The sequence below is a fragment of the Rhipicephalus microplus genome, chromosome 3 (genome assembly GCF_043290135.1).
Source record: "Rhipicephalus microplus isolate Deutch F79 chromosome 3, USDA_Rmic, whole genome shotgun sequence".
NCBI classification, from domain to species: domain Eukaryota; kingdom Metazoa; phylum Arthropoda; class Arachnida; order Ixodida; family Ixodidae; genus Rhipicephalus; species Rhipicephalus microplus.
The window spans coordinates 45,289,260-45,313,098 of NC_134702.1; the positions used below are offsets into that span (position 1 = coordinate 45,289,260).

Here is a 23,839-nt window from a genome sequence, read left to right on the forward strand (position 1 = left end):
CTGAATGGGTAGACGGGGCTGTGCTGCTAACTTGAAAGGCGCGGGTTCGATTCCAGCCATGGAGGTCGCATTTTATTAGAATCGAAATGTTATAGAGGCGTGTGTGTGCTTCGATTTGGGCGCGCGGTAAAAACAAAAACCACAGGTGGTCGAAATTTCTCGAGCCCTCCACTGCGGCTTGCTAATTTCGGATGCGTTGATTGATTGATATGTGGGGTTTAACGTCCCAAAACCACCATATGATTATGGGAGACGCCGTAGTGGAGGGCTCCGGAAATTTAGACCACCTGGTGTTCTTTAACGTGCACCCAAATCAGAGCACACGGACCTACATTTCTGCCTTCATCGGAAATGCAGTCGGGATTCGAACCCGCGCCCTGCGGGTCAGCAGCCGAGTACCTTAGCCACTAGACCACCGTGGCGGGTTGTTTCGGATGCGTAAAACCACAAACTATCGTAAGCTTACTGGCGAAAGAAAGCCCGTCCTTTCCGTGACGTCAGCCAGAGGCACCGTAATATTTACAGATTTTTTTTTTACGTTGCAATTGACTATCGAGTTCATTTTTTACACCTATATATATATCCTTGACCTCCAAATAGATTCTACGACTTAGTCCGGCACTCTGTGCGCGTTATGCGCTGCTCGACGCTCGCTTCGAACAGAAAGAAGGGGACAAGTTTGAAAATGAGGCTCGGTCAGTTTTCGGCAGCTGCGGCGCGTCATTAGCGCCCGCGAGATTGAGGTCGTCAGTGTGGAGTGCATGGCCGTGCGTTCCTCCTCCTCGTGTGTCCGGTCCCTTCTTCTTGGCTTCCGGGTGAACATCAGCGCGGAAATGACGGGAAGACCTCCTTTTTTTCTTCTTCTTCTTCTTCTTCTTCTTGACGACCACATTACGCTTTCGGCCGGCCGACAAAAGAAAGAGGCTGAGTATGGGAGGGAATTATGCCGCCTGATACGAGTGCCGAAAACGGCTCAGAAAAGGTATCGCTTTTAAATGCGCATAATCATTTATTAACTGGATTCCCTGAGAAGGCAAGCGGGTTAGGGGGAGACAGAAGGTTGGTTAGGTGGGCAGATGAGATTAAGAAGTTTGCGGGTAGTAAATTGGCAGCAAGCACAGGAACGGGTTAACTGGTGGAACATGGGAGAGGCCTTTGTCCTGCAGTGGACGTAGTCAGGCTGCTGCTGCTGCTGCTGCTGATGATGATGATGATGATGATCGGTGTGAAAACCGTGTTCGCGTCGTATACTGTCAGCCTCGGTGGCGCGGTGGTTATTCGGCTGCTGACCCGATCGAAAGTCGTGGGTTCGATGGTGGCGAAAGTGTCCACACTTCGTAATTACTACTGTTGTTCACCTATGTATTCAAGATGTATCGTAATCAGTCGCCACAAAGGTGAGTGCACTTGGCCGATCATCGAAGCAAAGACCGTAATCGTCGACGTGGCGGAATGTGTAAGCACACCGTCGATAGTGTTATCAGAAAAAGAAATGCTGTTCTTCACTTTGTCAGTGCGCTGAAATTGACATGTGACCCCCCCCCCCCCCCAAATTGATGTATATATGCAGGGATGTATATAATAATAATAATAATAATAATAATAATAATAATAATAATAATAATAATAATAATAATAATAATAATAATAATAATAATAATAATAATAATATCATATTTTGCCAGACTGCTTTCGTCTGTGTATGTTCCTTCCTTTAGTTCGTGATCACCTGAGCTGTCCTTCCACGTACTGCACGATATCTGTCTGTACTTTTCGATGTCACTGCACGTTAAAGAGCCCCAGGTGGTCGATACTTCCGGAACCTTCCGCGACAGCGTCCCTCATTTTGATATCGTTGTTTCGGGACGCAAAATCCCATCACTTATCATTATTGGGAAGTAAAACTGCTTCACTTATCTGTTGGCATACGTCATTTCTACTTGGAATGATAATTTACTTTGCTCTTACCCTTTCAATTATAGGCCAACCGCAACACCCCTTGAACTCTCATAAAGGTGTATGAAATATTTAGTGGTGGATGAAACAAAACACGTGATGTTTTCATCCGAGTTGACTTCGCTGCTGTCGTCTGAGTTCTTTAATTTTTGTTGCGTTGTCCAGGGCACGCATGGAAATCCAAAATCAAGATGGGAGCCGACAGATAGAAACACTTAGTGGTATAATCACGGTGAACAGTGGAAGTACCTCACCCGACGTTTCGATAGGAGGACCTATCTTTGCCAAAGGCGCCTTGTCATCCTTGGCGCGTTAGTTTTAAGGGGGTTAGTAGTGCCTCCGACAGGCTGACCGACGTTTCGATAGGATGACCTACCTTTGTCAAAGGCGCCTTGTCGTCGACGCCAAGGATGACAAGGTGTCTTTGACAAAGATAGGTCCTCCTATCTAAACGTCGGCCAGCCTGTCCGAGGCACTTCCACTGTTCACCCCGATTATCCCACCAGGGCACGCACGTGAGAGGCGTGTGTACAGTGAACTGGCGTGTGTAAAGCCCGTTGCACCGCGACGGCCGCAGGCAACTTTTTTCGTTTCGCGGCCGCAGTGCTGTGTAAATTGGAGCGGCGGCTGGACGTTTTCTATTAGTTTAGCTTTTGCTCACTGAGCCGTATAAACACGTTTGTCAACTCTCGCACGTCCTTTTCGTTCAACCTGTCGAAGTTGTGTGTGCGTGAGTGTGTGCGTGAGTGTGTGCGTGTTTGCGTGTGGGTGTTGCTACTCTCCGTTTTCGCAGTTCCGACCTTCCTTCGCTGTCGCTCGCGCGCAGCAAGCTAAGTCCATTCCGGATTTTGTAGCCTTTTATTGGCAGTTAGTTGAGATAGCTATGGATACTCGCTCTGGCTAAACGCGGCTGCTCGCGAACCAATTTGCATGCGGTGATATTCGGCTTGATCGAATTCTGTGACCTGCGCTTTTTTTTTGTTCCGTTTTCCGATATAGATGCGCAGGGTGCCGTGACGCTTTTGTTTTTATTGATTTTGTCAGTCTTCGCATGCATGCCTCGTTACAAGCGTGATATAATCGCACTGTATTTTTTTTTCTGCGATTTTAAAGCAACAAAATAGGCGTACGCTGGTTGTGTCAGAAGTGAAATTCCGCTCCTTCTCGAAGTGCAACTAAATAGATCGTGTGTGAAGGCGTTGTCTCTGGTCTCGTAACATTAAAGAAAAAAAAGTGGTGTGTATATATGCTATGTGAGTGTGTATTTGTAGACATGCCTGCCAAAAGCCCCACCCATGCGTATGCTTGATAGTTGTTTTCATCATCACAGAAGAGAGTATACGAAGTGTGGGCAAACCTTCATGCAAGTGAGATAAATCTACCCTAGGCAGCTTGACTACTTGGTTGATTAATGCCATAAATCGGCACCTTTGAAGGACAAGTTGTAGCTGCGACGATGCTAATTTATGCATCCCGCTTGAAACGGGCCGATACACGCACTATATGTACTATGCCTTTTTCATTCTAATCAGGCTTTATTTCGTTCTACGACTCCGGCTATGTAGTCCCCCTTCTCTTCCTTTCTCTCTCTCTCTCTCTTCGTACAGGCATCTGCATTTACAACGTATACTGGTATCCACGTGTGCGCCTGTAACTACAATTATCTGCCAATCTATTCCCAGCTTTTTTTTGTAATTATCAGTGCTCATTTTAATTAACGTCTCGTGCATATCGTAATTGTGTGAACGACCTGACCTGTCAATATGTTGTAATCACTTTTGAACAGCTGTCGTCCTTGGGCCTTCTTTATCGACTGACTTGCTGCTTAGCCAGAACATCTTTCGGAAGGGGGGAGGGGAGGGGGTGTTGAACGCTTGCACACACTCCCGCCTTTCCGCGCCCGCTCTCACACTAAACGATGGCCATCGTTACATATGCGTCGTTATAGCAGCAGCATTGATGCCTTCGCTTAGTAACGATGTAGTGATTGAGTTACGTGCTAATTTTGGAAGTAGCGTTTTCCATGGTGGTCTAGCCTGTTCCACGTAAAGCTTCAGGGCATACTCGTTGTTCGATGGAGGTGGAAATGCTGTAGGCCCGTGTGCTTAGATTTGGGTGCACGTAAAGAACCCTGTGCGCGTGATCGAAACTCCCGGAGCCACTACGGCGTCTCTCATATGGTGGTTTTGGGACGCTAAATCCCACATATGCTCGTTGTTCTCTCGCTCATTCTCTATCGTGTGACGGCACATTCGCGATACTTACCGCAAATACATCTGTACCTTTTTAGAACCTTCGCACCAGCAGCCTTGTCAGAATTTTTTTTTTTTTTTGCGGGAGGGGTTACCGTACATCTTAATGTTCATTCGTGCGTTTGTATGTGCGCGTGCATATATACGTATGCGCATGCAAAATTAAAATATATATGTATGTAGAAAGGCCTGACACCCCTCCCTTCCCCCAGCCCCGGTCTACGCCATTGCTATCACTGCCTCCTGCCCACAGTCGTGCGCAGGATTCACATCTTCAGAGGGCGAAGCGGGGGAGGGGTGAAGGTCTCTCCACTCTCCCCCCATTATATATGTCCGTGTATGGGGCAGGCTTTACGTGTATACCCTCCTATCTCCCGGCAGGAATCTTAGATTTTTTTTCTTCACTTTTCTAGAAGTGCTTTCTGCCCGCAGATAACTATGGAATGTAACTTGAGCGTGTGTTTAATGCATTTGGTCGATATAAAAGAAAAAAAAAAACTTGGCTTGGTTGACTGTACGATGATCATTTTCGTTGTACGGACAGTTGCCGTAAAGCCAGATGGTGCCAGCCTGCTAGCCATGATATAGCCATGCGTGGTGGCCACGCAGCTAAACGCATCGCCCCACGGAGCGAGGGGGTCGCAGGTTCGAATCCGCCGGATTATGTTATATTGTCTATTTCACCAACTGCGCAGATTTTTCGCTCGCAACCAAAGACGTTGAAACCGGGATTTCTGCGAAACGAGATCTTTAACGCGATAAGGTTCACGCGAGCAGTTCAGACATGCTGGAAGCGTGACCCATCACGCTTTCTCTCTTTTTAGCATGCCTCGAAAGTTCGGAGGCCACATTAAGTTATAAGGAAAGTAGGAGGACAAGAACGGCAAGGAGGTTAACCAGCCTATAGGCAGCCGGTTTGCTACCCTGCGCATGGGAGGGGGATGGGGGAGATGAAAGATAGAGAGCAGAGAGGGAAGAGAGATAAACACAGCACATTCGGCAGCACACTCGCGCACACTCATAGTCCAGTCTTGTCTTCTTTCGCGGTGTGTGACATTGCTGTTACGGCCGCTTGTTCAAGTCATAAAGTATTAAGACGGCGCAGCAATAGTACATTTGATTCGCGTAATATGGTGATGCCTATACTTGTGTCTCGATTCCGGCCGTCTCTGTGTAGTTTTTTTACCTGGGCAGTGCCTGCCAAGAGACGTATAACGACCCGGAAAAAGACGCCAAGAAAAAACAAAAAAACAAGAAAGCTATAAGAGATCCCAGTGTTTAGCGCGAAGCTGAAAACGCCCGCCGTTAACGGCCCTCGGCAATAATTGAGGGACGCCCGTTTTCCTTTCTAGCACAAGGCCGCGCTTGCAGTTGCTGCATGGTCTACCTCTCAACAAGACGGCAAGGCTTTGTGGGGAGTTCGACGCACGCTACAGGCGGTCTTTGGCTTGTTTGTTCCTTGGCTTGGCCGTCTGGCGTAACCGTCCCTGCATGCGCGCACTCGAGTGCGGCCTTACTATTCCGCGCAGACGGCTTGCGGTGCGATTAGCGGCAAGCTGCAAACGCGCGCCCGTAATCGGCGTTACGTATCGAGCGCACCCAGCGCGCGTTTTCTGTGCATCGGTGATCGCGCGCGTGTGTGTGTTGGCGTGCTTGTTCGCAAGGGTGGCGGGGAAGTATACCCGCTGGTGCTGCATTGCGATAGATTTGCACACCGCGTGCCTATGTAATCGAACCACTGCAGTGCGGGATTGGTTTCCTATAGCGGTCAGCTTTGGCAACCTTGTCGTCTGCGGCTTTGCTTATATATACCTGAGCAAACGAAAAGCGGACGATGGCCAAAATGTATTCTGCAGACGTCGGTTAACATTCCGGATCAAAGGTTACCTTGGGTGAAAATTTCTATACCTGCTGAAATCGTTCCAGCCACGGTATACTCGGCGTTTCGAGACCCGGTCGGTTTCTTCCCGACGAGGATATTCGTTGCGGAAGTGGCGTCGCCTCTTCTTTTACCGTAGTGGAGTGTACCACGCTTGTTGATGTGTTCACGTGTACGCTGCACACTATATACGATATCGGATAGCAGTAGCACTAGCTGCTTTCATTTATAATCGTTAAACGCTTGATTAATCAAACCAAGGTCTTTGTCGGTACTGTATAGATCTTTTACGCTAACCTTTCGCTCGCGTATATACATTCTCTAGCTTGATTCGTGTTGGGCTTTTATTCCATTTACAAAGGCATAGCTAGAAACTTTTTTTTTTCGTGAGAGGGGGGGTGGGGGGTGGCAGTTAGCCTTTGACGTACGTTCGTGCTTGTGTTGGTATGGCTGACAATTCGGCATATTGGTTCACGATCAGAAGTGTTGAATTGCGCAAACAGCGCAACGACTAAAGTAAGAGACAACGATCACGCAGAGCGCATTGTGCACGCTCTTTGTGCCGTCGTCTCTTCCTTTAGGTATTGTTCTGTTTGCACCGTTCAACACTTCAGGGTCGGTATGCTTGTGTATATACATACAACGTGGAAGAATTTTGCGGGCTGAAGGTTGGGGGAGGAAGAACCTCCTCCCTGTCCGCTTGGTAAACGTCCATGTATGTTACTAAGATCTTGGGTATGCACGAACAACGAGAGGGGGGATATACGCACGCACGCAGTGTCATTTATTGAGCCGGAGCTTCTTCCACACTACACGGAAAATTTTCGAGCGATCGAACGTGTCGACAGCTTATATACTTCCAGTCCCCGCGCCTTGTTATATGGCGCGCTTAGGCAACATGTATACGCTTATTTCTTCTCGTAATCACGAGCTGCGAATGGCAAGCGTATCTTCTTTTATTTCTGTTCTTTAGTTAACGCTTTACTTCTAAAACTGGCGTGCCTCAAGCACTGTTTAGCGACGTTGCGAGCAAGCTCCGAGCCCAATTAGGCTTTTTGTATGAGCCCAAATATATAGGTATATATCAGTTGTGTGGGGTGGAGGGGGGCAATCTTTCACAGCAGTAACCTTCCTCCCCCGCTCTTGCTTGTCGATGTAAGAAAGAAAGGGAAGCTGGCACCCGAGAGTGCCGTGTCACTGAGGTTGAAACACCCAACAACCCTTCATCATTCAAAGACGTCCGTCCCGGTAGGGTTCCCGCCCCTCGCCCGCTGGATTCCGTGCCGACCGGTTGTGCCCTCGCGATATCCGACGACAGTGCAGCTTTGGCCGACTGGCTTGGTCCTACGCCACCTCCTGACGCCGGTCCCCGACGACGTCGACAGCGTAGCTCTATAGCCGACTGGATTAGCCCTATACGCCATCTCCTGTTGTCGACAAGAGCTCTCGCCGGTGGTGCCCCGTCCTCGGACTCCTGCGACCGTGTTTCATCTTTCCTATCTTCTCTTTACTTCCGTCGTCGCACATCTCTCTCTCTCTCTCTCTCTCTCTCTCTCTCTCTCTCTCTATATATATGTATATATATATATATATATATATATATATATATATATATATATATATATATATATATATATATATATATATATATATATATATATATATATATATATATATATTGTTGCGAAGGCGAGACGCCAACACGGTCCCGAAGGCGCCACTGCTCCGAACTCCGCCGCCAAGGTCTCCAGCCGTTTGGTAGCGTGTGTTACTGAGCTCGCGACTGCTTCTGCGCAGAGCTGATAGACGAGCGGAAGAGACGACGGTGAGTTAAGGCAAGGTTTATGTACAGCATAGAAATAGAGGCGTTACAAACTCGGCACTGGGGCCGACAGCTTAGGGACTCGAAGAGCCGAGATGTCTTCTCTCGCACGCATCCGTCGGCTTCTCTCTCTGTTACGAAGGGCGCCGCGAAACTCGCTGCTTACAATGACACCGGCCGCGCCGACAGCGAAAGGGCTCGAAACAGCGAGAGGCTCCTCTGACATATAGGTCTACTGCTGGCGACGCGCCGCACGGCTTTTTTTATAGGCACTGAGTGGATCCTTTGAGGCACCAAACGTCCAACCAGAAGTGCCGCTGGCCGTGATGTCAGAATCCTCCAATGGGGACCCGCCGCTCCGCGTGGTTGAACCCAAGGACGGGGGATGTTGCCACGCATTGCGTAAGACTCGCCAGACTGGAAGGTGCCGATTGCTTCATCGGGCTCGTGGGCTGAGGGAGCTCGCTGTGCGTTGCATGACAGACCGGCGCCGCCGCTTGATGACGTCGTTGAGCTGATCGCGTCAGGCGGGCTCGAGCACTGGCCTTGACACAGATTGCCTTTGCAGAGGCATTGACGTTCGGTGTGGATTCCCAGGCGTAACAACATATACCTATAATCCTATCGTTTTAATCCCTCCTTACCCCCATCCCTTGCGAGCTACTGTTGAGGTGTCGCACCAGATGCAGACAGGTACGGCCCACTTTTCCCTTCTTTTCCCTTTTATAACCACATAAGTAAAGTTCCCGTTCTGGGTCATAGAGTGTAATTTTTTGTTTTGCTCGAACGGTTCTCTCCAGACAAGGGTGCCGCGTCCACTCGGCGCGCCGCGCCGAATAGACGCGACAACTCCCGGGGCCCCGCGCCAGCGAGAGGATCGGTGCCTTACTCATGCAAGGGAGGGGGGGGGGGGGGGTCACACTTTTGCGCCGCAGACGAAGTCACTTTGCACGGAGATGCGATCAATCCATACCATCGGGAGGTTGAAAGCTTACTTTTCACTACACTACATTGTACCTATACTCGCACCCATGGAAGCCCTTGTGGCCAAAACGCCGTGCACACGTTTTCAAGTAAGGGCCGAGCCGGGAGGTCGCTCCCACTGCCTTTGCCATTCCCGTTGCGCAAGCCGGCCGGCCCAATATGAGCACAATAGGCTCACTCAGATTGTCCAGATCGCATCTCTGGCCTCCATCTCGAGTGAACTGCAGAACTGTTGAGAGGCGCACTGCACTCCGTCCTGTCCAGAAAGTGTCCGAGAAAGGAAGGGCGCTTGCGCGGTTGGTTGATTTGCTCGGTCGTTGTGTGGGCATGCGCGGCTATCTCCGCTGTCGTCGTTGTCTCGTACTTGTTTCGCCTTCTCTGAACTCCCCGTAAGCGGCTCCTAATGGCACCGCGTCTTTTCAAGCGCGCTCGTCATGAATGAGCTGCAAAGCAGGTGCGCGCCTTGTCGTTGACGCCTTTTTTTTAACGCAAGATCAGCATCTTCCGTAAAGGTGATTTGCCGGTTTGAGTGGACCGGAAAGTGCGAGGATGACCTCATTTGGCTCAAGGACTCGAGGTGGAGCGTATACACGTTTCTATGGCGCTCGAGAGAGAAAAGGTTTCGTATCCGCGGCTTTTTGAGCCTCCTCCTGTCCTCGAGAGCGTCGGGAAGGGTATTCGAAAGCTTTTTCCAAAGGTGTACAAGTTATAATACACGCTCTCCAAGCTACTCATCAGGACTGTAACTTCTACACCGTTGTCCTTCTTATACAGAACTGTTCGCTGGTCTCCTACACACACCCTTCCCGGAGAGCGTAACTTTTACATCTCTCCAGGTTATGGTCGGATACCGCTGTGTTGGTCTTTTATATACACCCTTTCCAGGGGGTGCAACTTGTACATCCTTGTGGTCTAGAAGTCTGGAGAGGCCTCGCTCACATGATCGTAGAACAGCCGATCGTCTCCGCGAATTAATATATATATATATATATATATATATATATATATATATATATATATATATATATATATATATATATATATATATATATATATATATATATATATATATATATTAGTCCCGCTGCGGGCGGCTTATGACTCACACCATTGGTGCAGGCTTGTGTGCACCCGCCTTTAAGGAGGAAATGCCGCAGACTTCCAAAGTTGAGTCCTACTAGTGTAGAAGAGAACAAGAATGCTCGGTTTGTTGCAGCGTCTCTTAGGTGCACCGTTTCCTGGAGATGCAAGTTTTACCCCTTTGGCATACTTGTATATATTATAGGAGTGAAAAAGACCGTTAGGACCACGTACGAATGTGCGCCTTTCATAACTGCTGTTTCTTGAGAGGTAGTCTTGTCTCGGAACGCTAGCTTGCTTGCTTGCCTGCTTGCGTAGGCGCAGCTTTCCTAACGACAGGGCACGCGCGAGAGGTTTGCGTTTAGTCTCGGCAACGTGGCCAAGGACTTCCTTTGTCTCTCTCTCTCGCGCTGTCATAACTTTCGTGTTAATTACCAAAGCTTACCATGGATCCAGGCATCCGTGTGAGGCTGTAGAGGGAGGCACATTAGCGTAACCTGAGGGGGGCTTGGAGGCGACTAAGGCGCGACTTCCTTTCGAGAAGTTTGCGTTTTGCTTATTGTATAGATGGGTTTCGGTGCCGATCCTGGCCGCGGCGGTCTCATTTCGATGGAGACGAAACGACAGAGGCCCGTGTACTGTGAGATTATTATTATTATTATTATTATTATTATTATTATTATTATTATTATTATTATTATTATTATTATTATTATTATTATTATTGCTTGCAGCGAGATTGGCAAGCGCCTCCAGTGCAGAAGCAACGCGTTTATTGGCTCATCAGGCATACTTTTGTCGCCTTGATTTGCTCAAAAAAAAAAAAAAAAAGCGAACGTGCAAGTCCCGCACGTCGAGAGCGGGCCGGCCCTGCTGATGCATGGCCAAAGGCGCGAGACAGTGCTGTGTTTGTGCGCCTCCTCTGGCGTTGCGTTGCCGAATTAACCATATAATGTACCATGCGGATATACAGGAATTCTAGGGAATTCTAGGAATTCTATAGTGTCTCGAGCGACGCTTCGCCTGCCCCGCCGCTGCGGTAGTTAATTAGCATCGAGGTACCCTGTAATGAACATCGCTTGACCGGGCATCGCTTGGCGAGCTGATGCCCGCTCCGTATACGTTGTTTCATCTTCAGTCTCTCTTTTTTTACTCTCATTCCGAACTACAGAACTGGGCCTGACAATAACCGCTTACCTTTCTAGAGGTCATTGCAATACAGCTATGACGATAGAAATTCCGTGATTCAATTTGTCGCCCCCCTGGAAAGACAGTTGTGGTAGTTCTTACTTGGTTAAAACAGAAGAGTGTAAAAACGCAGAGGCGGATGTGAGAGAAGAAATGAAGTAACTGCGTTTTGCGCCTTGATCTCTCTCGTGTCTGCGCACCGGATGGATGGATGGATGCTATGAGCGTCCCCTTTATAACGGGGTGGTGACATGTGTGTCTCATGGCTCTCAAGAAAAGAAAATGAAATCTTTCTTTTTATGTTGGCCTTATAATTACTTCGATGAAATTGAATTGTTGCAAGGAAAAAATATAAATGTGTGTTCCATCTCTCTGCCTTTTCAGGCAGAATGACCTCATTTCCCCACTATTTCTGTTCGATATCTACTTTTCTGCCACCTATACTGTCTCTTACGTGCTTCCTTTTTACTATTTGTTTCTCACGCCCTCTGGATTTGGAAAGCAGAATCGCGATCGCCGACTGCGTTGTGCGCGGTACTTTAAAGGCCGACTCCGGCGATTTTTCGAGGTCAATGGATCTCAATGAAATTCTCTGGGTACGTTCCTTTGCACATTTCCGTCATTGATGCCAAAATACAGTTTTGAGAAATGCACTGATTGTTCGCAAATGATTTTTAAAGATTTCCTCGAAAAGCTCACCTCGCTTGCCAGAAATATTGGCAACACTGTATGTGTGACGTCATGTTTGGCCTGTCGACGGAAGTGACGCAGCCGATGGCATCGCTTCTGTGGCCGCTACAGCGTTTATAGTGCGGCCACAAGGCAACGGCGGTAGTGTTTGGCACGTGTATAGCACAGAAAAGCTTTCTTCCGTCCTCTGTGCTCTTTGGCCGGCGCTTCGCTAGTCTGGCTTCCACAGTTTTCATACTCCGCGCCGGCAGGAGTCCGGTTCTTGCCAAATAGTACGTCATAAGCAGACAGGGCACCCGGATTGGTTTCGGTTTTCGGTATTTCACTTTTTTTGCTTATTAAAATATTTTCAGATTTCTTGAGGATTTCAGCTATTTGGGCTGGTGACAAGAGTGTATCAGGAACATAAACACCATTAGCTTGACATGGTCGAAAAATCGCCGGAGTTGGCCTTTAATAGAACCTCTGGCAGCGTTTCAGCGAGAGACTGCCACCTTAGCATTTTCCTTCTCCCCCTCGCCCCCTGATTCTTGGCACCTACTGCAATTTCCCCGTTATGGGTGTGCCATTGTTTAGGATCATCGTTGCTGTGACCAAAGCAGAATCGTCGTCGATGAAGTTGCTGCTGTACCACGAAACAAAATGAATATGACTTAGAATTCCTACTGTATAAGTATCGTTACAATAGTAATGAAGTAATTTTTAAAAAGTTTTTTTTTATTCAGGAGTTAAAGTGCCTGATCTGCATGCTTGAACAAACAATTGTTTTCCATCTTTCTTACGTGAGTTTTTTTCCTGTTTTGGTTATCAGTATTCTGCTCCGCAATATACATACAGTCAATTGTTCGCCGATTCCCCCAGAGTGGGTATGAGTCATAGCAGAAGTTGCAATGGTTGCTTTCGGCCAAGCGGGCACAGATGACGAAGTCTGCCGTAATGTTAGTACCCTTATCAGTACTCTTTCAAAAATAGTCTTATCCTTAACTGAATAAGCTGTATTAAGCACCTCGGGTATGACATAGTGTCCCAGGAATGCCTTTGATGCCCTGTGTGATTTCAAACTATTACTCGAGTACCTTTTTACTGTTGCGTTCAAAAACTTGTTACTAAAGTGCGGTAAAACATAATTCATCTCTTCTAAATTGTTCTGATAGTTTTACGGCAGTCCGAAGTACGAGATGAAAAGTATATTACTCGTAGTCTTAATCTATTGTAACGTATCATTACCATTTCAATATAGTTCTTGTTCTTTTGATCTCCCAACATTTTCGAATGACCTTTCAAATTTTTGTCTGCTCATTATTGGCCAATCCCCCTTGAGTGGGTATGTGCCATTGTCTTTGAACGAAAAAGCAAAGAAAACAAATGGTGTACCGGTTGTTGGCGCTGTCGCCGCTACCGTCGCAGCGCTACCAGTTGAGCCGTGCCGGCGTCAGCGGCGATGAAGCTCAACAAGTGGACGAGCAAGTACGCTAGCCTCCCGAGTACGACATTGCTTATCGCGCATGCGATATGTGTATAGTTTTCCTGTGAACGCCATGCGGTGCCGCATTAATGCTCGTAAGCTGCAATTGTATCGCGCCACCTTTAACGTCCCAATTGCTGGGCTTAAGGTCAAATCAACGTGCGTTTCAATGTAGCCATTTATTAGACGCAACTAATGAAAACGGCAAGCCAAGAGAAAGCATAGAGAACATTATTTTTTATTTTTTAATAATTGGTGTTGTGATACTTACCTATATAAATTGAAATGAATGAAAGTAAACGAAAACTCGCCCTTTTTGTCGGTGGAGTCTGAACCCAGTCTTCGAAACTCCATCACTGTGGTTATCAGATCGGGGCCCGCGAAATACTCCTGTAATAGCCCGCAAAGGGCTGACAGTATCAATAAATGAAATGAAATGAATACGTCCTAAAAAAAAAAAAACTTTAGGCACGCACATCATGTCCCGCAACAGCAACCATATTAATTTTAAGGTGCTTCACCGCAGAACATTGTTGAATTGCGGCGTAGCTGAACTTATTTTCCCCCTTCTTGGCGAATTTTTGTTGTAGTCTTATGACATCCGCACGCGAGCATACAGATACTTGAAGAGAAAATGTAGCTGTAAAAAGGTTGAATGTAGTCAGGTAGCGCAACTTGGTGACAGGTTGCTATGACTGAATTAACGTGACTCTTTAGTGGGCCATTCTTCGCCAGGTAGCAGTAAAATGTGGCTTTTGTAGCGTTAGCTACACTGGCCTCGCTGAGCCAATTTCGCGTGGCACTGGTGTGCGCATGCGCAATGATACTCCGCCGCCGCCGCGCGCGGCTCGCCGCCGGTGTGCGCGCAATTCGATGCGCTGCGCAGACGATCAGTGGTGTCACGCACCGGAGCCTGCACCTCCTTCGCACACGGCCGCGGCCGCGCGCGACTCGCCGCCGCCGGTGTGCGCTTTCCAGAGGAGTGCCGTCATAGCCTTGGTAGACATATGGATGCCGACGCGCGCGCCTTCCCTGTGCAGTCGCCATCTGACACTGCGCTGGAGACGCTTGATAGCGCCTCTGACTGGCGTTTGCCACTGGGGTGGCAAACGCCAGTCAGAGGAGAGAAGGAGAGTGGAGATGGAGAAGGAGAGTGCAGATGGAGAAGGAGAGTGCAAATGCTGCTCAACGGTGCAGTAGAGCGGAGAAGCTTAACTCATCGGATCCCGAAGTAGTCGCCCGGCAAAATAAATATACATGTGCCAAATAATACGTATACCGTGTGTGTGTGTCATTGGAACAGCTGTAAGCATGATATCTGGAAAGCTAAGAATAATCATCTGAACATTTGCTAACCTACGTATATCCTGGCATAGCTGAGCTAAGTCACTGTCATTTTTTTTTCACCAGGGGTGGCGCCAGGATTTTATTGCTTGGGGGGGGGGGGCACAGAAAGACAAGCGAGTTTTGTCAGGGGGGTGCATAAGCGGGGAAGTTTTCATTGTGTTTGTACTGGTTTTTTTTTTCGGGAGGGAGGGGAGGCAAAGGAGGGACAGGCGAGAATTTTAAAATTTTAGGGCGCTCCAACCCCCCTGACGCCGCCCCTATTTTTCACGTTGCATGTTGTGGCATGATCCCCCCCCCCCCCCCTTTTTTTGCTTTCTCTGCAAGGGGTCCTTTATTGTCACTTCCGCCAACTCGGAAAAAGTCCCCGAGACATCACAGGCCGAGAACCACTGCTGTACCAATTAAGCTACGAGGGAGGGTGCTCCCTCTTCCAATAAATAATGCCAACGTTTGGCTTAATTGTCAATTGGTTTCATTACCTCTAGGAGACGTGTCCCGCTAGCAAATCATGATTGCGTTGTAGTATCACACCCTCCGCGGGGGTCTTGTGGTTAAGGTACTACACTGACGACCCGATGGTCGCGCGTTCGAATCCCGGCTGCGGCGTCCGCATTTTCGATAGGGTTGAAAATGCTTGAGGCCCGTGTACTTAGACTCAGCTTCTGGGGGTCGAACTTTTCGGACACCTCCAATACTGAGTATCGCATAATACCCGATAATTGTTATTGCATAGACGAAGTGTTCTTTCTGTAACGTGACAGGAACTGCAATTGCGAGTGAGAGACAGAAAAGAAATTTATTTGGTCTGGAAGGAAGAGGATGAGATGCATATACATTCAACTCCTGACTAAACCCACATGTCGGGACGGGTAGGCCGAGCCTCTCCGCTCTCTCATGGGCCTTCCTGACGAAGTTTTTTTTTTCTTAAAAGGATTAGTCAACAGTGGTGTAACTATTAGAATAGAATGTGAAGTTAGTACCCTCTCCAAAATGTTTATTTTGTTCGTGTGTATGGGTACACGCTTAAACATGCAAGCTCACGCATGAACGTCAGACCACTCCGAACAGGTCGCAGGATCGAATCCCGGCTGCGGCGGCTGCACTTCCGATGGAGGCGGAAATGTTGTAGGCCCTTGTGCTCAAATTTGGGTGCACCTTAAAGAGCCCCCAGGTGGTCGAAATTTCCGGAGCCCTCTAGTACGGCGTCTCTCATAATCATGTTGGTTTTGGGATGTTAAACCCCACATATTAATAATCAATCAATCAATCAATCAGATCACTCCGAAAAAATTTCTGGCTACATCCTCAGAAGTGTTGGTTGGTTTGAAAGCTGTAGTGAGAGAGATACAGGGAAAAGAGGAAGTACAGGAGTTTTTGTTATGCTATCATACCTTGGTGAGAGGAAAGGGAAAATAGACTGTAAACCCTAAGTTGCACGCCTCACTTAATATAATAGCAAGCAAATCCTCATGCATTTAGTGTGCTTCACCGTACTAAATTGTTGTGGTGCAGTGAAGTTTACTAATTGAAATTTGGTTAAAAAATTTTTTTTTGATTGCACGAACCTTTCATCTGCTACTTAATATGGCGTTAGTAGATACTTATAGTAGCAATTACTACCACGTGTTACTTTAAGTAGCACGTACTTCTTGAAAGATGCACCTTGTTTATTCTTGCGATGTTGCATCTATTCAGCACCTTTGAGAGACAGATTATTAAAAAAAAAAAAAAGCCTAGCTTCAATGTTTCACGTGACACGATTGCAGACGTTTAGGGGAAGCTCTCTTTCAAAGGGGCACATTATGCACCGTTCAATATAGCTTATAGCTTGTGGCGGTGAACGTTTTCGATACATGCGTAATAGAATATTTTGCTTCTTCGCGTGCTTTAAGAATGTATCACTCAATTTTTGTATTTACAATGGGTGTACATGCACGGATATTACCATTGTTTGGCACAAACTGATGCACTCGATAAAAGCATTCTTGGCTATGTGTCTTAAGAATGGAATAATGTGACAAGCACAGTTGCAGCACTGACATCTGAGGGATGCTCCTCTCGTCAATGCATTGGCGCAACACTGGAACAGCCGTCTTGATCCGCCTAGGTGTTTGTCGACAAGCACTTGCATGTTCGATCATGTTCAACATACTTTACAGTGTTCAAGTTTGAACATTTCAGATATGAGAGGAAGGTGCCATTCCACTGCATGCTTTCAAGTATGTCTTTCTTTGTGCAGGGCAGATGTAGGCCTCATTGGCCTGGCGGTCATGGGCCAGAACCTGATCCTAAACATGAATGACCATGGCTTTGTGGTGAGCATTCAAAAACCCTCTTTAATGTGCATAATCTTCTCTCTGGCCATGCCCATAACACTGATAAAACAGCATGAGAATGCGCCTAATGCAATTCTTATTTCAGCAATTTTGAAGCTGTTGCATACAAAGCAGTGGCCATACTCTTAAAGAGGTCACCATTCATATGATAAATTTTGGCTTACAGTCAATGAAACTAAGCTATTTAGTATCACTGATGTCTGCATGTAATCAACATGTGCTTATGACAAATGGAGAAAGTGACAAAATACTGTTTCTATATCAAAGGCGTCATGATGCACTCATATCAAAAGGACATCAAAATATGTACGTAAAAATTGTCATAACAATGTCTGGCTATGTATAGTGACATCTTGTAATCTATGCATTTAAATAGTTTGTTTAGTTGCTCTTTCCAGACTCAATTGCATCTGTGACCACGTTCGTGTGCATTTTGGCTTGGCTCGGTTTACGTTGCGAAGCTGCGACACATATTGGTAAATGGCTGATCGTGCATTTTGAAAGAAACTGTCTTGCCTAGACAAATATTTCAAGACTAGTATACACGTCTTTAATGCAAGTTTTGTTACTTCCCTCTTCTCCCAAAGTCATGACGCAGTATACTGGGTCATTTCAAAGTATGCTTGGTTACATTACATTCACTTAATTATATTATGTTTACTTAATTCCATTATAGCAAAAAGGAGACCTGCACAGTACTTTTTGTCGGATCTGATGGTCTGATTTCTAATGATTTGAAATTGCCTTTGGTTGTCTCCTAGGTGTGCGCCTTCAATAGAACTGTTGAGAAGGTGGACGAGTTTCTCAAGAAAGAGGCAAAGGGAACCAAGGTCATCGGCGCCCACTCCCTCGAGGAATTTGTCTCGAAGCTCAAGACTCCGCGCCGTATCGTGCTGCTTGTCAAAGGTCTGGCTAATATTTTGCGATGCTTCAATTCTGTACTTGTGCACATATGCCCAAAAACTTTTCAGCTTGAAATTATTGCAAACTTGGCTTGGTACAAATTTACCTGTAAAAAAAAAAAAATGTGAGTTAAGGAAAGTTAACTATAACAGAATAAAAAGGAGTCTTTCTAGAAAAACTTGGGCCTTTTACTTCAGTTCAGGATGCTGATGCTTGAATCAATTGCACACCAGAGCACGGGTGAGCTAACTGCATATGCTGTCTTGGCAAATGGGAGGATTAATTGATTGATTGATATGTAGGGTTTAACGTCCCAAAACCACCGTATGATTATGAGAGACACCGTAGTGAAGGGCTGTGGAAATTTCGACCACCTGGGGTTCTTTAACGTGCACCCAAATCTGAGCACACGGGCCTACAACATTTCCGCCTTCATCAGAAATGCAGCCGCCGCTGCCGGGATTCGATCCCGCGACCTGCGGGTCAGCAGCCGAGTATCTTAGCCACAAGAACACCGCGGCAGGGCAGGAGGATTAACAAGGTTCAGTAGTAGTTGGGGGGGTGAAAGTGAAACAAGGCAGTGTTCAACATGTGCAACGAAATGCTTTTAAGTGCTATTTTTGTGAAGTGTTAAGCTGAGCCAGCTCTTCTTTTTCTGCAATAGATGCATTTGCTGTCGCAAATAATGACTTTCTCGATCTACTGCACTCGCATATTTTTACAGGTTACTTGCCATTATTTACATCAGTACTCGTTTTGTTCACTCTGATGACTGTCATGCAAGGTCCCTACACTCTTAATTTAAAAAAAACAAAAAAAACGAGAGGCTTTAGGATTTTGTTCTCTGACCATTGAGGCTGCACAGGGATCTTTGCCTTTGGATCTTTGCACTGTTAAGGAAGTTCGTTCAGTTTACCCTTGCACTCTTTCAAAGACTGCTTGTGCAATTTTTGTGCAGCTGGAGATGCAGTTGACGGCTTCATTAACAAGCTGGTCCCTCTGCTGGACAAAGGGGACATCATCATCGACGGTGGCAACTCCGAGTACCAGGACAGTGAGCGCCGTTGCGAGGCCCTCAAAAGCAAGGGCATCTTATTCGTGGGCTCTGGTGTCAGTGGCGGCGAGGAAGGTGCACGCTATGGTCCCTCGCTCATGCCTGGTGGCAACCCCGAGGCATGGTAGGTCCCATCTAGCTGTTGGCTGAGATTCTTAGTCAGTTCATCAAAGTCAACCGGTAAAAAGACCAAACAACGGCATTTTCTGCTTTCAAGCCACATTTTGACGAGATTTGACCTTGTTGCGGACCTGCCATCTTTGTAAGGCAACTCCCCATTGTTGAAACCTTCATTGAAACTTGGAGTGCTTTCTTTGTCCATCTCCTTTTCTTTATAACAGAGCAATCATAACAGCAGTTGTTTGCAGTGTACACAATGTAGGCGGGTGTCATATTACTTTGGGTACAGTGGGCTACAAACGATCATGCAGATTTTTTCTGACCAAGAGTTGGTTCAGGAGCTTTACATGAGCAGAGAAGGCATGCAGATATAGTAAAGATAATTATAACACTCTCACTGAACTCAAAAACAGCTTTATTTGAAAAAAATTGCGACTGTATCAAGGGGTTAGAGAAAAGTCTCTTCTAAAATGACAATGTGGCTACGCCATCTGCCATATGCACTAACTAGGTGACGTCAACCCGAATAAACACAGATTGTGTATGGCAAAGAGCTTGCCTTGTCTGCACTCTCCAGGGATGCTCATTGGCAGAATCACTGTTTGAATAAATTAGGTGTACTTCTATTACAAGAGGAACCACAAACTAATTTTGAGTGGCTGCAGCCCCAAAGCAGCCACCGGCGTCTATTCCCTTGCCCCCGCCACGTGGCACCACAGTGGCCACAACTGCAAGTACGGTAAACATGCCCTCTGTCATAGCAAGCTGCCTAAGGGGGTGGGCCGTACGGTGCGCTTTTACATCCAAACCCATGCTAGTATTAATATTCGCCGTAATGCTGCAAAAAGTGTAGGGGAAAGCGCAGATAAATCAGTGAGCATTGTGAAGCTGAGATACTTTCATGCCGAGTTGAAGCTGATTTGTTTTTGAATTACTGCTACACCACATTTCTTGCAGGCCTCACATCAAGGAGATCTTCCAGAGCATTTCTGCCAAGGTAGATGGAGAGCCATGCTGCGATTGGGTTAGTAATAATTTACTTGCATCTTGAAAAAAAAAAAGCAACGAAGAATTAGCGAAGTTGCAGTGCTAGTAGCACTGCAACTTCGCCATGCCGACTAGCACAAAAATGTGCTAGTCGGCATGGTTATTCATGAAGAGATGTACTAGTAGATCTTTTACACCTTTCATTTGTTCTCCGCGGCGATGCAGCGATTATAGTGTTTGGCTGTGAAACCGAAGGTCGCGGGTCAATCCCAGTTGCGACATGTGTACTGTCCAATGTCGGTGCACTTTAAAGAACCGGTTGAAATTTCCAGAACCCTCCACTATGCCATCTCTCATAGTCAAAATGTGGTTTTATGATGTAAAACACCAGATAATAATACACCTTTCATCTGTTAATTGCACCGTGTCCTGCAACATAGGAGCACAAGTTTTTATTTGGCATTAAATTTCATGACAATTGCTTGCGAAGTTTTCAAATACAAAACTTTTTTTTTCTAGTTGGAAGTGCAAGTGGTCAAATGAGTTCCTTTAGCAATCTTGCTGTTCTTCACTATGTAAGTGCTGAATTGAAACAGCAGTGTTTCTATTTGTTGATCTTTACTGGAAGTTGTAGCCATACAGAGTGAATAAACCTAGCAGGTGTATAGGTGCATTCTATCTGCAGAAAATTATGTAGGAGAAAAATTTTGTTGTATTGTCATCATATGAATTAATATATACAGCAAATAGTTCTATTGTCATTAGTGTGTTCCTATGTTAATTGCATGCACCTCGCATGGCTAAGGTGTAATTCGTTTTCATACAGGTCGGTGACGGTGGCTCGGGTCACTTCGTCAAGATGGTGCACAACGGCATCGAATACGGCGACATGCAGCTCATCTGTGAAGCCTACCACCTCATGAAAAATGCAGCCGGTCTAAATCACGACCAGATGAGCGAGGTCTGTTACAAAGACAATTGTTTGATTGTAGCGGTTTAGCTTGTTGATAGTACATGCAGGGAATCTGTGCATAACTTTAATTAGCTGCAACAGCAGTAGTAACAATAGCCAGTGGTGTAAATCGTGGAAAATCTCAAAGGGGAACTCGCATCCGACCATGGCGGCCATCTTGTTATACATATGACAATATGTATCCCGCTCGCCGGTAGCGGCGAGCGGGATAGTGCATCAGCATCGGAATGCTTGCAGCCAGATCGGTATACAACACGAATGTCGTATTCCTGTAGGCGAAGCGCCCAACGACCAAGGCGCCCCGACGGGTCTTTGAGCGATGATAGCCAGCATAGAGCGTGGTGGTCCGTGACGACTTCGAAAGGGCGGCCATAAAGGTATGGGCGGAACTTCGTCAAAGCCCAGACAATTGCGAGGCACTCTTTTTCCGTGACGGAATAATTACACTCGGCTTTCTTGAGGGGTCGACTCGCGTAAGCGACAACGTATTTTTAGTACCCTGGTTTTCGTTGAGCCAATACAGCACCAAGACCGACACCACTGGCGTCGGTGTGGACCTCCGTAGGCGCATGAGGGTCAAAATGACGTAGCATTGGAGGTGATAGTAATAACCGCCGAAGCGCGGTGAAGGATTCGTCGCACTCTTTTGACCAAGCAGAAATGCCTTTGGAAGTTGTCAACAGGTTGGTAAGAGGCGCGATGATGGAAGAGAAGTTGCGCACAAATCGACGAAAGTATGAGCACAGGCCGATAAAATTTCGAAGCGTCTTGATGGAATTGGGCTTCGGATAGTCGGCCACGGCGCGGAGTTTCGCCGGATCCGGGAGAACACCCTCTTTGCAGACGACGTGACCCAGTATAGTGAGCTGACGTGCGGCAAAATGGCACTTCTTGATGTTTGTTAAGTTGAAGACCAGCAGAGGTGAGACACGTGAGAATAGCACGAAGACTAACAAGGCGAGTTGAAAAGTCGCGAGAAAAAACGACGATGTCGTCTAGGTAGCAAAGGCACGTGTTCCACTTGTAGCCGTGAAGGATGGTGTCCATCATCCGTTCGAAGGTAGCTGGGGCGTTGCAGAGTCCAAACGGCATGACGTTAAACTCGTACAGCCCATCAGGTGTTACAAATGCAGTCTTCGATCGGTCAGGATCAGCCATTGGAACTTGCCAATATCCTGAGCGTAAATCTAAAGAGGAGAAATATTCTGCCCCTTGCAAGCAATCGAGAGCGTCGTCGATGCGTGGCAACGGGTACACATCTTTCCGAGTTATCTTATTGAGCCGGCGGTAGTCGACACAGAATCGGATAGACCCATCCTTTTTGCGCACAAGTACAACAGGGGACGACCAAGGGCTCTGCGATGGCTGGATGACACCACGCTTGAGCATTTTGTCGACTTGTTCGTTGATAATACGGCGCTCTTCCGCTGAAACTCGATATGGTCGTTGGCGTAAGGGAGCATGAGTACCAGTGTCAATGTGGTGCGTGATGTTCACTGTGCGACCCAAAGATGGTTGAGCGCAATCGAAGGCAGAACGGAACTCTCGAAGAAGGGACAAGAGTTCCCTTCTTTGTGTCGGCGATAGCTCAGCGGCAACAGAGGGCTGGAATGAGTCTGGCGCGGGCAGTGTGGCCACAGGTGGCGTCATAGCATTGAGCTGGAGGTGAGGTGCGTGTTCGGCGAACTCTAGAGGGCGCAAGAGGTCAACGTCTTGTATGTTACCCAAACATTCTCCGCGAAGTAGGGTAACTGACGACGATAGCGAGTTCGCGACGAGCATGGCGGTAGCACCGGATTCCATGGTGAGTACGGCAAAGGGCAGGTGTAGGCTACGGCGGCGGGAAAATACGTCAGACGGGGTGAACAAAACAGTTCCGGCAGGAGCGGCCGTACAGGTCAGGGCTACAAGGGTGGATGTTCTCGGTGCTATTTCCGTGTCTGCAACAACGACAAGTTTGTAAGGTTCAGGAAGAGAATCCACCAAACAAGAGGTTGGCAGCGGTGTAAGGGCAACTTCTGCACGTGAGCAATCTATGATGGCCCAATGACGCGAAAGAAAGTCCCATCCAAGAATGACTTCGTGGGAGCATGATGCCAACACAAAAAATTCAATGGCATAAAGTTCACCTTGGATAATGACACGTGCAGTGCACACAGCTGTAGGTTCTATGCACTGCGAGTTGGCCGTGTGGAGCATCAGGCCCGAAAGAGGCGTCGTCACCTTTTTCAACTTGCGGCATAAGGTCTCGCAGATTATGAAAACGGCGGCCCCTGTGTCGATTAGCGTTTGTGCGGCGGTCCCCTCAACATTGACGTCAATAACGTTTTGTGACGAGAAAGATGGAGGCCTTAAGCAGTTTGAATTGTATGCAGCTGTTGCCTCCGGAGCTGCAGCGATCAGTTTCCCTCTTCCGTAGCAGGTCGGCGACGCATAGGTGACAGGGAGCGTAATCGGGGCGATGGTGACCGATGGTTTGCGTAGGGTCGAGGACCGTCAGTGGTGTACCTTGATGGCGTCCTAGACGACGACGCCATTGGCCTACCCACAGTGTCGACTGGAGGGGGATCTCGGCGACAGTGGTGGGCGACGTGTCCAGCGATACCACAGGCGAAACAGATGGGCCTATTATCCGGCGTCCTCCAAGCGTCTGAGCGACGGTAAAATGGAGCTGAAGATCTCGCGTAGGGATACGGCGCAGCGATTGGGGTTGTAGGCACGACATAGGGTGGCGTGGCAGGTTGAGCGTATGGCATACGCTGTTGCGTAGGACGAGCAGCGACGGCGGCGTACGTGAGAGGCG

General features: G+C 47.4%; 1 protein-coding gene across 2 annotated transcripts in view; it reads left to right on the forward strand.

Annotated features, from left to right (window-relative positions):
* The window catches only part of Pgd (phosphogluconate dehydrogenase), a 62,854-nt gene that overhangs the window by 26,967 nt on the left and 12,048 nt on the right, over positions 1-23,839 (forward strand). For both annotated transcript variants that reach the window (XM_075889399.1, XM_037426509.2), the window contains exons 2-6: positions 16,903-16,978; positions 17,761-17,905; positions 18,861-19,080; positions 20,034-20,100; positions 20,890-21,024. In XM_075889399.1, coding sequence (XP_075745514.1) covers positions 16,903-16,978; positions 17,761-17,905; positions 18,861-19,080; positions 20,034-20,100; positions 20,890-21,024 — 643 coding nt within the window. The remainder of the gene's footprint in view (positions 1-16,902; positions 16,979-17,760; positions 17,906-18,860; positions 19,081-20,033; positions 20,101-20,889; positions 21,025-23,839) is intronic.